Source organism: Juglans regia, chromosome 2 (genome assembly GCF_001411555.2).
Source record: "Juglans regia cultivar Chandler chromosome 2, Walnut 2.0, whole genome shotgun sequence".
In the NCBI taxonomy this organism is placed as follows: domain Eukaryota; kingdom Viridiplantae; phylum Streptophyta; class Magnoliopsida; order Fagales; family Juglandaceae; genus Juglans; species Juglans regia.
This window is the reverse complement of record NC_049902.1, coordinates 6,398,523-6,413,244: the sequence shown is the minus strand read 5'-3', so window position 1 is coordinate 6,413,244 and position 14,722 is coordinate 6,398,523. Positions and strand designations below refer to the sequence as shown.

Genomic DNA, 14,722 nt, shown 5'->3' with positions numbered 1-14,722 from the left:
TAAATAAAATTTAAGATAAAATTTTAAAAAATATATATTTTTAATTAAATTATAAAAAAAAAATTATATAGAAGCAGATGTGAATGCTGTTGGAAGTTACCCATTCAGATTTCAGACATGCAATTATCAACCCCAGACTTTGTTGCAACAGTCGGACGATTCCTTCCCACTTCTACTTTTCATGCATTTGTCTCCACTTATTTCTGACACCTCAGACACACACACTCTCTCTCTCTCTCTCTCTCCACTCTCTCTCTCCTCTCCAGAACCTTAAAGTAGACTGAAGCAATCCTCATTAGGCTGCTGTTGACAGTGATTTGAGACCAGAACTAAGGAAGAAGACATAGTTAACGCGTTGAGGGATCTGAGAGCGAAATGGGATCTAGGACTGCTGGTTTCTTCAAGGTTCTTCTCACGAATTTTGATATTCTTGCTTGGTATGTCTTCCTTCTTCGCTATTTTACCTACTTTACCAATTTACTTTGTTAACTCAAAATAGAAAGAAGGGGAAATAAATTATTAGGGTAATGTGGTAACTGTTGATTCTTTTTTTCTTCACTAATTTATTCATTGGTTTCATTCGCAGGCCTGTGGTTAGTCTTGTTTATCCTCTGTAAGTGGGATTCTGGCTCTTTTTCTTTTCTTTTCTTTTCGTTTCGTTTGTTCTCTCTCTCTCTCTCTCCTTTTTTTTTTTTTTTTTTTTTTGCACTTTTTTTGGTTAGCTTAGATTTTCTGTGATGAGTAGCGTTAAATATTATAATAAATTTGTGTTGTTCGGGTTATTCGACAGATATGCCTCAATTAGGGCAATTGAGACTAAATCTCCTGTTGATGATCAGCAATGGCTTACTTATTGGGTTCTCTACTCCCTGATCACCCTATTCGAACTCACCTTTGCCAAAGTCCTTGAATGGTGAGACAGCAATATAATTAGCTTGCTTGTTTTCCTTTTGCCTTGTCCTTTATTGGTTGAGAGGTGGGAATTTCATCAAGTATAGCTTATGTTTAATTTGAGATCCAAGTGCTAGAATGGTTAGTTTGTCGTATCACTCTATATGCTTGGACTTTGCTTGGAATGTCCTGTGTCTTTCAATTACAATGAGTTTATATTATGCTTGAATTGCCATTCAACCTGGTGAAATACTCACACATATTCATGCATTGCGATTGCCCCGCTGCTGTTTTGTTATTTTGTAAAGAAATTGCAACTTAGAAAATCTATGCACCATATTTTCATTACTTGTGATAAAAAAGAAAAAAGAAAATATGGGTGTTGAACTTGGTGCATCTGGCCCTTTTGGTATCTCAGTTGTAATTTGAGCTCAACCCTTTAAGCTGTCTGATTAATTACTGGAAAGATGTTCCCAAACCCTGTCATATTTTACCTTATGTTCAACTGCTTATCATGTGATCACAAATTAAGTATTTGATGATGTGATAATGTGATAAGCATATGATTTAAGGTTCAATACAACAAAAATTGGAAAACTTTAATGATAGATGACGTTGCAATTAAAGCTCATAGCTTAAGGGCTTAAATTTAAAACCTAGGGTGAATGTTGCTACTGACTTGCAAAATATTGTCTTTGTAACTTTTGGGCCTTGGCTTAGGGGCTAAAGAATGGGTCAAGGCTGCTGTGTGTATGTCCTAGCTTCAAGTCATACCAACGAGGACAAAAAAAGAAAAACAGTGCTGCTGTGTGATTTTTGTGCATAGAGCTCTGTTAGGGATTACTTAGCTTGTGCTGGAATTTTCTATATTTCTGTGGCAGGATTCCCATCTGGCCATATGGAAAGCTAATCTTGACCTGCTGGTTGGTCATCCCTTACTTCAGCGGTGCTGCATATGTTTACGAGCATTATGTGAGACCTCTCTTTGTCAATCCGCAGCATTCTATAAACATATGGTATGTCCCTAGGAAGAAGGATATCTTCAGTAAGCCAGATGACATTCTAACTGCTGCAGAGCAGTATATTGCTGATAATGGGACAGAAGCATTTCAGAATATGATTAACAAGGTATTTAGCGTATTATATTAGGAGAATGTTGTGTTTACGTAAGCTTTTGAGAGTTTATTTGTAAATTAAGTCCCCCCTCTGGGCGATATAGAAAGAGCATGGGAACTGCCCACTGATTGGATAGTTTACTAACATTACATTATCAGCAAGTAATAACTAATGTTTTTCTGGAGCTGGCCTTGTTTCATCTTTTATCTTGTTCTGCAGGCTGACAAGTCCAGGGCCAGGAGGAGTGAAGTCTACTCAACCTAGAAAGAGGACTATAGATATTGAGCCTTGTAGCTCTCAGCATGTTTTCCACCATATAGTTCCTTATGAAGAAAAGGATGCACTGTTACTAGAGTTTTTCTTTTTGTGGTTAGCACTCGGTTTTTGAATTTCTTATTTGAAACGATCTGTAGTATTTGTAAAAAATGGCGAATGCTCCTACTTTACTATATGTAATTAGCAAAAGTTTGCATCACTTTTCTTCCTTCATATGCATCAAAATCTATGACTTCCATGTTGATTCCGTTGTTCTTGGTTTTTTAGCAGAGTATGAATTTGATGCACCATTTCAGTTTTTGAGAGATGTTTTCCAGCTTATAATGGGCTGAGTTCGATTACAATTACATTTGGTTGACAGCAGTAAACCTGCCTGCAATACCATCTTAACTCACTCATCTTAACTCACTCATTTAGATTCATTTTGTCCATGTATATATGGCCATCTGTTTCCCTTATATGAGCTGTCAAATGAACTTTGTCTTGATATACATAAGGGATCATTCGAGGAAGACAAAGGGATTGAAATTATTGAAGAAATGTCTCGTTTTTTTTCACAATTATTCTCAACTCATTTCATCTCATCTAATCATTAAAATTTTCTTAAATCTTCACACAAAATAAAATAAACAATTCAATTTTTTCAAATCTCAAAATAAAAATAATATTAAAAAAATATATTTAAATAATATTTTATTCAACTTTCATTTCATTTCAACTCATCTCATCTCTCTAATCGTCTTCATATAATCGTTTAGGTTACACTTTTCCTGTTTTCTCTCTAAAATCTTACAACCGATTAGGATTGCTTTAGCTTTCTACCCAGCATAATGATTCTCATTTCTTTATGTTAGTTGTCAAATTCCAACTTTCTTTTATTGAGTGCTTATTCTCACTTGTAACTTTGTTGTTGGGGATCGCCTTTTTTATTTTTTATTTTTATTTTTATGATGATAAAGTAGATTATTGCTTTCAATAATGCATATACTCACATAGATGATGATAAGGTGGGATTTCTCACTTTAGTAAATACAAACAATGGCAAGCACAAAAAAGTTTTGAAGGAGACAGCTAACTTGGCTGGAATTATTAGAACTTTTCGTACCTTCCATATTAATCATGAATAAGAATATATATATATATATATATATATATATATATATTTGTAAGTCCTTTTATTAACACACCAAAGACAAAATTGATATGGAAGCATGCCATATCAATCGGCATAAAAAAAGTATTTGCATCTTGACTTTGACAAAACTAGTGACTTTGGTCAATCACTCCACTTGTGTTCGTATTTATATGGCAATGTCATGGTCTTATACCACAATACACAACACATATGATGTGAGGGTAATGATATGTAGAAGTTATTTTTCATCTCCCTTGCTTTCAGGAAATTATGCAAGGCTTGCACCTGATTGCAACAATTAAGACATAAGTGGTTAATGGTCTCAAATATGGGTTGAATCCTGGATGGCACAATGTCAATGATTCTTGCAAAGAGGTCACATTCATTTCTAACATGAGTTACAGGCAAATTTATAAGAACATAAATTTGACAACTTTGCATAATAAAAGAAAAGCATAAATATAGAACTAGACAAACCAGTGTTTCAAAAGAAAACCCAAAAACAACCGTGGAAAACCAAGACCAAAACCTCTAGAATTCCAGTAAACACAAGACGATGTAATCTCCATTTATATCTTCTTAAGAAGTACCAAAATGATAAGCACGGAGAGATGTTGATTATGTCGCATGTTGATTATGTCGCACAATCTAGAAAACAAGAAAATACTTCTGTGCTGTTACTATATGGTAGCCATTATTTATATCATTAATCAAATGGATAGACTTTACAATAGGTAGCTAAAATCAGAATTTAAAGGAATTTACTCTGGACAATCACAAGTATAGTCAGTGCAAAGGTAGGTAAAATGCTGCTTGCGGCAAAACAACAAGTCTCAACAATACTGGATATGAAATCTTCGCTATAGATAAAAACTCCAAAAGAAAAAAAAAAAAAAAAAAACATTATGCAATACAATGAGAAGTCAAAGGGCATGAACATAGTACTGGCAATTCTTATGAACTGTCTAGAATACCAGTATAGTGTGTTTGGATAGATGGATTTGAGAAGATAAAGATTTGGGTCTTTTGAAATCCAAATAATAGATTTGGATTATATACTAAAATTTGGATTTGGATTTGCACAAAAATCAAACAACCTTTTAAGCTTTTTAAAATCTTGGATTTGAAATTATGGTTGATTTGAAATCCAAATCCAAGTTTTTATATCCAAAGGCAACTTATGGAAATTTTATGTAGCTATTGGTAAATTTTAGGTATTTTGGCTGATGATTCTAGATTAGTCATTTTCCCAATTTCTGCCATCTTTCTAGCTGAGAAAAGTAGACATAAAGAATAATCAATGTTTGTCATGAATGGTATTATTACTTAGTAGATGACGCAAAGTTAAAGATCACTAGCATCTCATGATAAAGTGAAGCAATGGGCTTGTCTTGCCAGAAGACCCAGAAAAGAGTCTTACTTTTTACAAGCAAGGGTCTCCTTTGTCAGTCGACAAACTTAGGCATCATTTTCTGCTTTAGTTTCAGCATTTGTAAACTGTGTGAGGTAATCCTCAGCTTGGGCAAGTGCAGATTCCTTTGCATCAGCAGCATACAATATCATTTTAATTGCGACAGACATCTGCCAAAATTGAAGTAAATGCATTAATTATCCATTAAACCATGTAATCACATCTAATTATATTTGATCCAGGTCATACCAATAAAACACATAAACCTGTGAGTATATCATGCGACTGATCTTCACCCTCTTTGGATAAAACCTAAGAGGTAAAGGAAGAATGAGGGCAGTTTAAATGCACTCATACACAAATACTCACATAGACATTCACATGGCAGAGACCTTTTTAAGTCTTGTTGATACAAGAAGGTACTGCCAAGAAAATGAGAGAAACTCAGGGATTATTGACAGAGAAGGGTAAACTCCTGCCATAGTTATTATGCCCCCAAACTCGACAGTTTTTTTATCATTCCCCTAGCTCATGCGAAAAATAAACCAATCCTGTAGCTCCATCTCAAGCCCATAAAAGCATCATCACATTTAGCTCAAACCTATAGTCGGTTACAAAAGAAACTCCTAGCAAAGGATTCAAATCTCCAAACAAACCTACATTAGGATAATCTTTCTTTGGAGCATTTTCATGGTGGACCTAGATTCCTTCATAATCTTTAGATGTGCTGGGAGTCAAATGAGGAAGAAGGCATTGTAGGTAAATCATATAAATAGAACAAGATGTACATAGCACTAGCAAAAGAAATATTCTAAATGGCAAACTTCCAACAAGTATTGAATCCATGAGTACAATAATCTAAAAAATCTTACTGGGAGATTCTCTAGTTCAGGACTCTGACAGAGAACCTCTATATCCCTTAATTTTGCAAAGTAAAAGTCTCTTTCTTTTTCCAAAAGATCGACTGAGAGCTTAAGACCAGCAATCTGTATGACAAAAGCATATAACAACAAGCCACGTAAGGAATCAACTTTTAGAAGCTCTGCCAGCCAGACCACAATATATATTTTTTTTCAATTTGTGGGCAGTGGTAAAAAAAGCAATAAGAGAAATGGTAAGCAGTTGATAGTATCCAATTCCAGAAGGCAAACTGTTTCATTATATCAATCATAAATCCTGTGTGTGCGTGTATGTGTGTGTGTGTGTGTGTGTGTGTGAGAGAGAGAGAGAGAGAGAGAGAGAGAGAGCATGCATCACAGAGATAGAACCATGCCTAGAGCAAACGTAGCAATGGGTCCAGAGAAATTTTGAAGTCAAAACAATAAACAGGAGAAAGAGAGAGAGAGAGAGAGAGAGAGAGCATGCATCACGGATAGAACCATGGCTAAAACAAACGGAGCGCTCGGTCCAGAGAAATTTCAAAAAGTCAAAACAAAAAAACTAGTGTACCTTTGTGCTATCTAAAGTCATGGACTGCCAGCATTTTGAGTTTAAACCAAAAAAAGTTGTAATGTGAACATAATGCCATTCATTACCTCCTCAGACAAAGCCTGAACCTCCCTGGAAGAATTTGCTCGACCTGCTGCTGCATGTTTCTTTCCTTGCCTGAAGCCTACACCAACAAGCAAAAACAACAACGGGAAGGATGAAAAGCTTAAAATGTCAAATATCAGGCACAAGCACAGAGTGCATATTGTTTGTTTGCAGAGAGGATGAAAAGCTTAAATCTCACCCAAGGCCTTATCAAGACCAATTGTGTCATCAGAACCAGGATTGTCCATATTGTTTGTTTGCAGTGATTTTGGATGCTTCTGAGAACCCTTAGGATTCCTCTCCTTCACACCCTTACCCCTTCGCTCAACAGGGTTATAATTCCTACATGAACACAATGCGTGTTGAAGTTCAGGGAAAAATAAAATAGGAATTATGATAACATTGATGCAACATTTAAAGTTGTTAAAAACAGAGAAGGGATTATGACACTGAAAAGAAAGTAGCATACTCGTTCATAATGCCACCATTTACAGAATCACAGTATCGTTTCAGCCATTGTAAGAACTCCAAGTTGTCCAAAGGTCTTCCTTTAACTAGCCTGTTGACTTCAATATGCTGTCATACAGAAAAAACTAGCATTCAAAGAAAATAGAACTTCCCGGCTTGAGCAAAAACATTTGCTAATCCTACTTCCCACCTAATTATAAGTTATTAGTGAGAACATAATTGAGCCTTGCACTCCACCTTTTTTTCTGGTTATCTTATACAACTAATGGTTAGTGGAGTAATCTATTTTATTTTTTGATCAATACTCGCACCAAAAAGAAGATTTCTTTCTGCCTTCTCTTTCATTAGCTTGAATATAAGCACAAGTCCCTACATCCGTACAATCTCATTCATATAAACATAGAAGGTTTCAACTTAGAAATCCTACTTCTTTACATTTCTAGAAATTGGAACTTAAAAAAGATTCGATTGTACTGTGGTTGTAGACCAGTTGATAATGAGAATTTACTCTCAAAGTACATATTTATTTGTCATTTTGTGTCAACTTCAAGATACAAAAATCCTAGAAACAAACACATATGGTTGTGGAAGGAAATTCTAAAATTGGAGGAACAATAACCCAACATTCAGGCCAAGAGGCTACCACCAATGCGAAAGATTGTCTTGTGGATTACCGTTGATATTGGTTATTCTATGACCCTTAATTCCAGAATACTTATCAAGTTCCTTTCTCATTTATCCAGTAGAACTAGGCTTCTATTAAGCCAAACCAACCTGATCCTGAACTTCAGACAGGAATTGCATTCCAACTTTATCCAAATAAAAAGGTCAGGTAGAAATGGGGACATCCTAATGGTTGATCTGACCTTAGGATAAACAACTCAAAGGAATGTAGTAATACAAACTTAACACCTTAAGATAATGGGGTAAAACAAAAGAACCGGCAAAATGCATGCATGAACATAGTTATACCAGTCGGATGAAATCACCTTATCAATTTTCAACTTGTTGAATACTTCCTGCAGAACCTTATAATTTTGGATCATATCATATTCTGACTTCGCATCAAAATTCACCTAGAAATAGCAAATGTCATCCAGTTAAGCCAAATCAAAAAGTAAAATTACTAACTCAAAGATGATTTGCAGAGAAAAATATTTTTTTAAAAAAAATAAAAAACAGGAGAGGCAGTTTGTCACCTTGTGCATTGGAACAACTCCAGGATAGGTTGCATCAAGCATCTGACATTGCACAGCACCAGATGCGGCCTAGCCACAAGGATTCACAGTTGAAAAGAAAATTCGTTAACTATTTCATCAGAGAAGTTTAAGATGAAAGAGCATGATGTAACTTGCAATAGTACAGCACACATCGAACGAAAACTGCCCACAGAGCTACCAAACTAGCCTTTTTTATTCAAACAGAAGCATAAAAGCTAAAATGAGATTGGTAGCTTAAACACTAGCACATAACATGTGCCATGAAAAGGCTCATGTCCAATCCTAACTCAGTCAATAGCTATGGATGTGGTTCCTATAAAACATCATCATACTCAATCAACATGGCTATCAGCCATTATAACTCTAATGTATTTAGCAAGACCCAGTGATGTGGATTAAGTAGCCAGTGCATGGAGAAGCTAGAAAGTGGCAAGAAGAATTTGAGGAGGAAGAAAAGCGCACAAGTAAAAAGGGACCCGGACGAGAGTTTGCTCGACCTTCGCTTGATATTTGGTCGAGTGAGGAGCAGCACAAAAGCTTGAGTGAAACACAGAACCAAGAGTTCACTTGACACTCGCTCAAAGTTCAACCAAGGGAGAATTAGACAGAGGAGTCAAATGCCCTACTCTCCATTTTTATTTTTCTAGATTTACAAATTTTAGTAGATTTTGACTTCAATTAATGACTTGGGTTTTGCTTTGAATGAACTATTCATTGTTTTCCTGGGCTTATTCAATTTCAGACCTCTTTTTTAGAGTGTTTTCATTCTTTTCTGTGATTTTAGAGTGATTGCTTTAAAATTACATAAGAGTTGATTCATCTTTGTGAAGTATATTATGTGTTTACTCATTTCAGTGTGTTTGTAGCATAAGATTTAGTCTGTACGCTGCATCACCTGGCCAGTAAAACTTTATGTCAACACCTTACAGGCCTTCCTAAAAAATATGTTTTAGCATATCAACGAGGCTTATATGGTGTAATTTGCTGATATTATAATCAATCTCTTATGAAGTGCCATTTGGTTTCCTAACTCCATTTAGAAATGGCAGTCTACCTTTCTAAATCTGGGTCACAAATGTTCCAACCACGCATTTGGCATGACAATAACATGCAGATTAACTTTTGGGTCAAGGTTGCAGGATTGTAGTAGTATGAACCCTATGAAGAAACTAGCAAGTAGAAAACCAACATTTTTCAATCCGATATTTATAATAAGAAAAGATTGGTAATATGCATTGCTTTACAAAGTTATAATGGTAGGACATGCAAAATTTAATAGTAGTGATTCTTTAAGCAATGCTCAGAACTATCAACAAGCCTAGCAACTTGATCTCGAATTTGGTATTTTTTGAATTTATAGACTTTTCTATGAATTATATGGCCCTTTCAGATCAGACTTATCTATACCATAGGCAGCTCAATGAAAGGGGAACAACACATCTAGGGAACGTAAATTGAATTTTAATGTAAATTATCACTTATTGCATACCAAAACTTTTTCCAAAGAATCCCTTTTCCCCTGTTTTAACACATGCACACCCCAATGTTGCTCTCACTGTAGAATTAGCAAAACCTAATTACGCAATGGCCAACTTATAATCCATTTAACGATATGTGAAAAAAACAAATAGACAGGTTGTTGTATGCACACAATTCAAAGGTACAGAGTATGGCATCTTAATCATTACTTAACATAGGTATAGAAGTATACCAACTATTTGGCTAAACACATTTTCTACTTCATTTGGGGCAAAAAATGAAAAAGAAATAAAGAAAAAACCACATTAGAAAAACGAAATTCAAGGCAATATTATGTATGTAGAGAACAAGGAACTCATAATTGAACCACATATATATTTCCAGAACTCGAGCTGGGTTATCAAAATGCATCCAAACAACAACAAAGATTGCACCAAATTCAATACGTACAACTTCCACGAGTTCTAACGTCAAAAGAATTTTTTTTTTTTTTTTTTTTTTGTTCTCTTGCATTTCATCATTCAAAGAAACCCAAATTCAAGAATGGTAATATCCTGAAAATTGCTTATTCAAAGAAATATATGTCAAAATTCCCACTCAGTGCCCAAGAAATGGGAATAACGAACGAACAAATGGGAATTGTGTACCTCTTCAATGCGAGAGAGATCGAGCTGAAGCCTGTTATTAATCCAATTCAGTATCTCATTCCTCCCAACAAAGTACCCGCTGTCCATCATTCCAATATTCGTGGCCATTGAAAATGCTCACGACAAAATTTATACACACAATAATGGAGGCGGGGACAGAGACAGGAAGATGGAGATGGAGATGGGAAAATGATAAATGGAGTGTATGTTATGAAGGAGGGAGGATAAGGGGAGCAATAAAAGCGTAATCTTTGGAGGAGGAATTGATTGGTGAGGGATTGAAGAGAAAGAAACCGAAAGGGCATATATATATAAAAGGACTGCCTGGCTTGCCGGCACTAACCAGTAGTTTTCTTCCTTACGTTCTTTACTGTTGATCAAGAAACAAATTGTGGTGCGAGGAATTGTTCGTTTGTTAATTTTGGTTTGTGTTATTTATTTATTATTCATCTCTGTAACATCAGATAGATAGATACCTTTCTTTCGATCTTCCATCCAAAATGCAAAGCGATGTAATAAGCAGTGGGACATCATGCAACTTCGTAGTGGGTAGTGTGTCCTTTCTTTGTGTGGATCACCACTTTTGTTTGGTTCCTACCAATTATATGACATGTTGATGACGTTCAATCTCATTAGCTTTGACTTTTTTCAGTTTTGACAATGACTTTCCATATAAAATTAATTTAATAATATATATCGATATTTTGGATTTATTCGTTAGATTGGATTAGGGCGTGTTCCACCTCCTCAAGCCTCAAAAGGGTTTGGGAATAAATAATTGTTTGTTTAATTGGGGTTATTGTCATGATTAGTGTAACCTTGCAATCTAGGATTGATACCCGCATCATGCGAGGTAAGGGTTTTCAACCCCGCTCCTGCCCTAGTGCTAGGGGATGGGATCGAAACCGCCCCTTATCCAAGCCACACGACCTATTGGGTCTAAAAACTCTTTTTTTATCTAAAAAATTTTTTGGATCCAAATTATAATAAAATTTAAATTTATAAATACAAAAAAAATTTAAACTCATTAGAGTTATATTTTGTATTACTTTGGCCTCCTAAACCAACATTTATATAGGAGGTCAATGTAATACAATAGTCATACTTAAATAATGTGAGACTTACTATTCCAGTAACTTGAATACAACTTCAAGTTTTTAACAAATTGTATATAATTATATACAATATATTTATTTAATAAATATTTAAAATTTAATTTTTTATATATATGGAAGGCGGAGCGAGGGCGCATGGGCAGTGCGAGGTAGCCTGCCTGCCCATGCGGGGGCAGGCTCCCGCTACCCACCCCTATTGCAATCCTAATTCATTGCCTCAACAATTTAATAATTTTACTAAAAGCCTCCCTATACATTATTATTTCATTTTAAAGGAAAACTCTAAAACCCCTAAATATAAATCCTAAACTTCTAAATACCATAATACTAATTATTTTTAAGATAATTATTAGATATCAATCCAACCGTCACTTTAGGTGGCAACCGCCACCCCGAGAAATGGTAGAAATAATAATAAAAATAATAATAATTCAATCATTGCTCAAGGTGGCAACCACCTGCCGACAATTTCTGCTGCCATAAATGGCGGCCAGAGCTTGCCCAAAAAAATCTCATAGATGGATTCAGCGTTGGTGAGGTCGGATTGGGCCTTGGAATGGTCGAGCAAATTTGATGACACCATGATGCTAGACTTGGAGGATTCGACTGGATCTACTACAGACAGTGCCAATTTCGATAGAATCAGATAAAATTTGGTTAGTTTGACACCACCTTGGCGCCAAAATGTGGTGATCGGCCACCATCCTAGTGCTAGAGGTGGCGTCAAATGACCTAGCAATTTTCTTGTTCAATTTCAATTTAATTATTTAAAATATATAAGAATTTAATCCTATGTGAGTGGACTTATTATAAACTCTAATGGAAAGATGAGGTCTCATCTCTCTATTGGAGGGTGTAAAGGATCTAGTAAAAAATGTGATTGGTATTCTCTCATTCCTCCATCATTCCACTATATGGGTGTGGAGGAAGGGATCTCCCACAGTGCACTCCCTTCATGCAATAGGGAGAGAGATCCCATTCTTCCATCCCAAGTTTCGAGTTTATTTCACCTTTTTAATGGAGGAAGAGGATTTGGCCCTAAAGGTGAAAGGGAAAAGGGGCCCCTCCTTTGAAGGGAATGGATGTTAATACCGAGCTTGTCACAGCTCATATTTTTTTCTCAAGAAAATAAATAAAACACTAATAATATTCTAACAATATTTTTCAAAACTTATAATATCACTTATCCTTTTCGTCCCATTTGAATCCACTTCTCATTTCGCCCTCGAGGTACAAGTACTTTACCTTAGTTATGTTTTTGCTCGTAAAGAGGTGAGCAATTGTGTCCATGATGCTCATCCAATGGCTAGCACTTTGCTTGCGGTATTGCTCGCCGAGATGGTGATCATTATTACTCCTTATGTTGCTCGCTAAGATGGTGATCATTATTACTCTTTATGTTGCTCGTCGAGATAACGAACACAATTATTTCTTATGTCGATCACTGAGCGGTGAGTAACTGAACCCCGAAATGCTTGCCTACCACACGAACACCATCCCTCCTTATGTTTCCTTGCCATATTTGGCTAGCACTATTTTCCTTAGGTTGCTCGCAAAGTAGCAAGCACTCATATTAAATAATGCACGTATGGTGGCAAGCATTTTGCACAAGTGGCTAATGGAGATGAATATATTAAAAAACTCATAACATATCAAGATGATGTGTTGAACATCAAAAGTGGATTTTTTCTTACGTGACAAAATGAACAACAAAAGATACAAAACATTCTTATACAAAAGAGGAATGGATTTTATAATTTTTAATATTTATATAAGTAATTTATATAAATATATACAATTTGTTAAAAACTTGAAGTTAAAATTTAACTTCAAGTTAATGGATTATCTTGGCCTCCTAGGCCAAGACAATTCAAAATATAACTCTAATGAGTTTATATTTTTTTTAATGTATAAATTTCAATTTATACTTTAAATTATATTATAATTTGAGTCGAAAAATATTTTTAGACTAAAAAATAAATCTTTAGACAATGGGTTGAGCGGGGGGCGGGGTGGGATGCGGTTTCTACCCCACCCCCGTTAGCGGGGCGGGGTATGAAACCCCTCCACCTGCACCACACCATGCAGGTAGCACCCCTATGGGTTACGTGCCATTTACTCCACATTCATCACATAATGTTATTCTCTCACAGAATTCAGTGACCTCTTGCCACGAGGTATACATATCCCAGGGACTACATCCATCATCATTGGATGTATTGCACTATTCTACAATCAATCAGATCTGGTACCAATATTAGGATTGAAACATCTCTGACTTAGTTTTTTAAGGAGAAAAATTGGCCAACCTTGTTTCCATAATAAGCAATGATAGAGTTACAACCTATTTACATTTATTTACAACGTAACAATAAAATAGTATTTTTTAATTCAAACACATCAAATTAAAATCAAAACTAAAATAAATATTTCAAAACAATATTATTTTATTTGAAGATGGTAGAAAAATTGTAAAAAGGTTGTAACTCTATCATTTTTCTTCCATAATTCCATCGGCTTGTCGTACAAACATGCTTAGAGTAATGTTGTTTGTGCGAGCATATAATTTGATATAGAGACATGCTTGAAGTAGTGTCATTTATTTGTGCAATTTAGTGAGTGATGGGAAAAATAAACACAAATTTGCAAATTTTAATCATTTTCGATCATTTGAATAATTAACAAATAGATGCCTTAACGAAAATAATTAAACATCACAGAAAAAAAAAATATTATTTAAACAATTAGTCATGATTCCAAAATAAAATCAACATTAAATGGTTAGTTAGATCCATAATACAATAAAAAATAAAGAATAAATAATCCACAGATTTGTTCATAGGACTGATAGAGTCCCCACTTATATTGATCGGTAAATTTTAGCAATAGTTAGACGTTTCTCTCTTTTTCTTTATTTATTTCTTTCTCTCATTTCCTTGCTTACCGACACCCTGCTCACGTTTTCTTTTCTTTTCTCACTAACTCTCATTGATGCACTTTTTTTTTTTCCTCGTAATTTCTCGCTTATCATTCTCACTTGAGCTCTCTCTCTTTCCTCGTCAGTTTCTCGCATTTTACTCTCACTTTACACCTTTTTTCTTTTCACTTTTCCATTTCTTGTAAGTTACCACGGATCTCCCATATTTATAGTACTAGATTCTTACTACTGAAGTAAGATTATAGTCGGTAAAGCTTAACCCATATTAGAGCATTTTCATCCGATTTCCTAAACTTTTCTCTAAATTTTAGCTAGAAATGACATTCCCTATAATTTTATCTTAAATTTTACTCATCTTCAAAAAACCTCATACATCTCATTCTCTATCATTTCTCTATTCTATTAAAATAATATTCTTCTACTATTTCTTTATTTCTTTTTTCTCACTTCCATTTCTATTTTTAACTACTAACTCTTTTATCTTATTTTTTTC

At 34.9% G+C, this 14,722-nt stretch overlaps 2 protein-coding genes across 7 annotated transcripts; one reads left to right on the top strand and one right to left on the bottom strand.

The window, feature by feature from the left end:
* Positions 1-98: 98 nt before the first annotated feature.
* On the top strand, positions 99-2,586 carry LOC108995485 (HVA22-like protein a). The gene is made up of 5 exons (XM_018971063.2): positions 99-437; positions 587-613; positions 791-913; positions 1,773-2,019; positions 2,227-2,586. Exons 1-5 carry the CDS (start codon positions 376-378, stop codon positions 2,269-2,271), a joined length of 504 nt encoding a protein of 167 aa, XP_018826608.1. The 5' UTR covers positions 99-375; the 3' UTR covers positions 2,272-2,586.
* An 892-nt stretch (positions 2,587-3,478) lies between these two features.
* LOC108995454 (microtubule-associated protein RP/EB family member 1A) lies at positions 3,479-10,585 on the bottom strand. 6 transcript variants are annotated; one of them, XM_018971029.1, is made up of 10 exons: positions 10,177-10,571; positions 8,030-8,098; positions 7,820-7,906; positions 6,832-6,938; positions 6,562-6,704; positions 6,365-6,441; positions 5,702-5,815; positions 5,079-5,141; positions 4,839-4,999; positions 3,479-3,703 (listed from the first exon to the last, which is right to left on the bottom strand). In XM_018971029.1, exons 1-9 carry the CDS (start codon positions 10,282-10,284, stop codon positions 4,877-4,879), a joined length of 891 nt encoding a protein of 296 aa, XP_018826574.1. In that variant the 5' UTR covers positions 10,285-10,571; the 3' UTR covers positions 3,479-3,703; positions 4,839-4,876. The 6 variants fall into 6 exon arrangements, with proteins under 6 accessions (XP_018826574.1, XP_035543415.1, XP_018826573.1 ...); XM_018971028.2 differs by lacking the exon at positions 3,479-3,703 and adding an exon at positions 3,732-4,066; XM_035687522.1 differs by lacking the exon at positions 5,079-5,141 and having other exon boundaries at positions 10,177-10,568.
* Positions 10,586-14,722: the final 4,137 nt, after the last annotated feature.

What these genes read in the sequence shown, in the direction of transcription:
- LOC108995485 (XM_018971063.2), top strand. Translation starts at nt 376, where the DNA reads ATGGGATCTAGGACTGCTGGTTTCTTCAAGGTTCTTCTCACGAATTTT. An exon ending in AATTTTGATATTCTTGCTTG is followed by an intron (nt 438 to 586) that starts GTATGTCTTCCT and finishes TTTCATTCGCAG; the next exon opens with GCCTGTGGTTAGTCTTGTTT. An exon ending in GTTAGTCTTGTTTATCCTCT is followed by an intron (nt 614 to 790) that starts GTAAGTGGGATT and finishes GTTATTCGACAG; the next exon opens with ATATGCCTCAATTAGGGCAA.
- LOC108995454 (XM_018971029.1), bottom strand. Translation starts at nt 10,284, where the DNA reads ATGGCCACGAATATTGGAATGATGGACAGCGGGTACTTTGTTGGGAGG. An exon ending in GAGTTGTTCCAATGCACAAG is followed by an intron (nt 7,907 to 8,029) that starts GTGACAAACTGC and finishes TGCTATTTCTAG; the next exon opens with GTGAATTTTGATGCGAAGTC. An exon ending in ACAAGTTGAAAATTGATAAG is followed by an intron (nt 6,939 to 7,819) that starts GTGATTTCATCC and finishes TCTGTATGACAG; the next exon opens with CATATTGAAGTCAACAGGCT.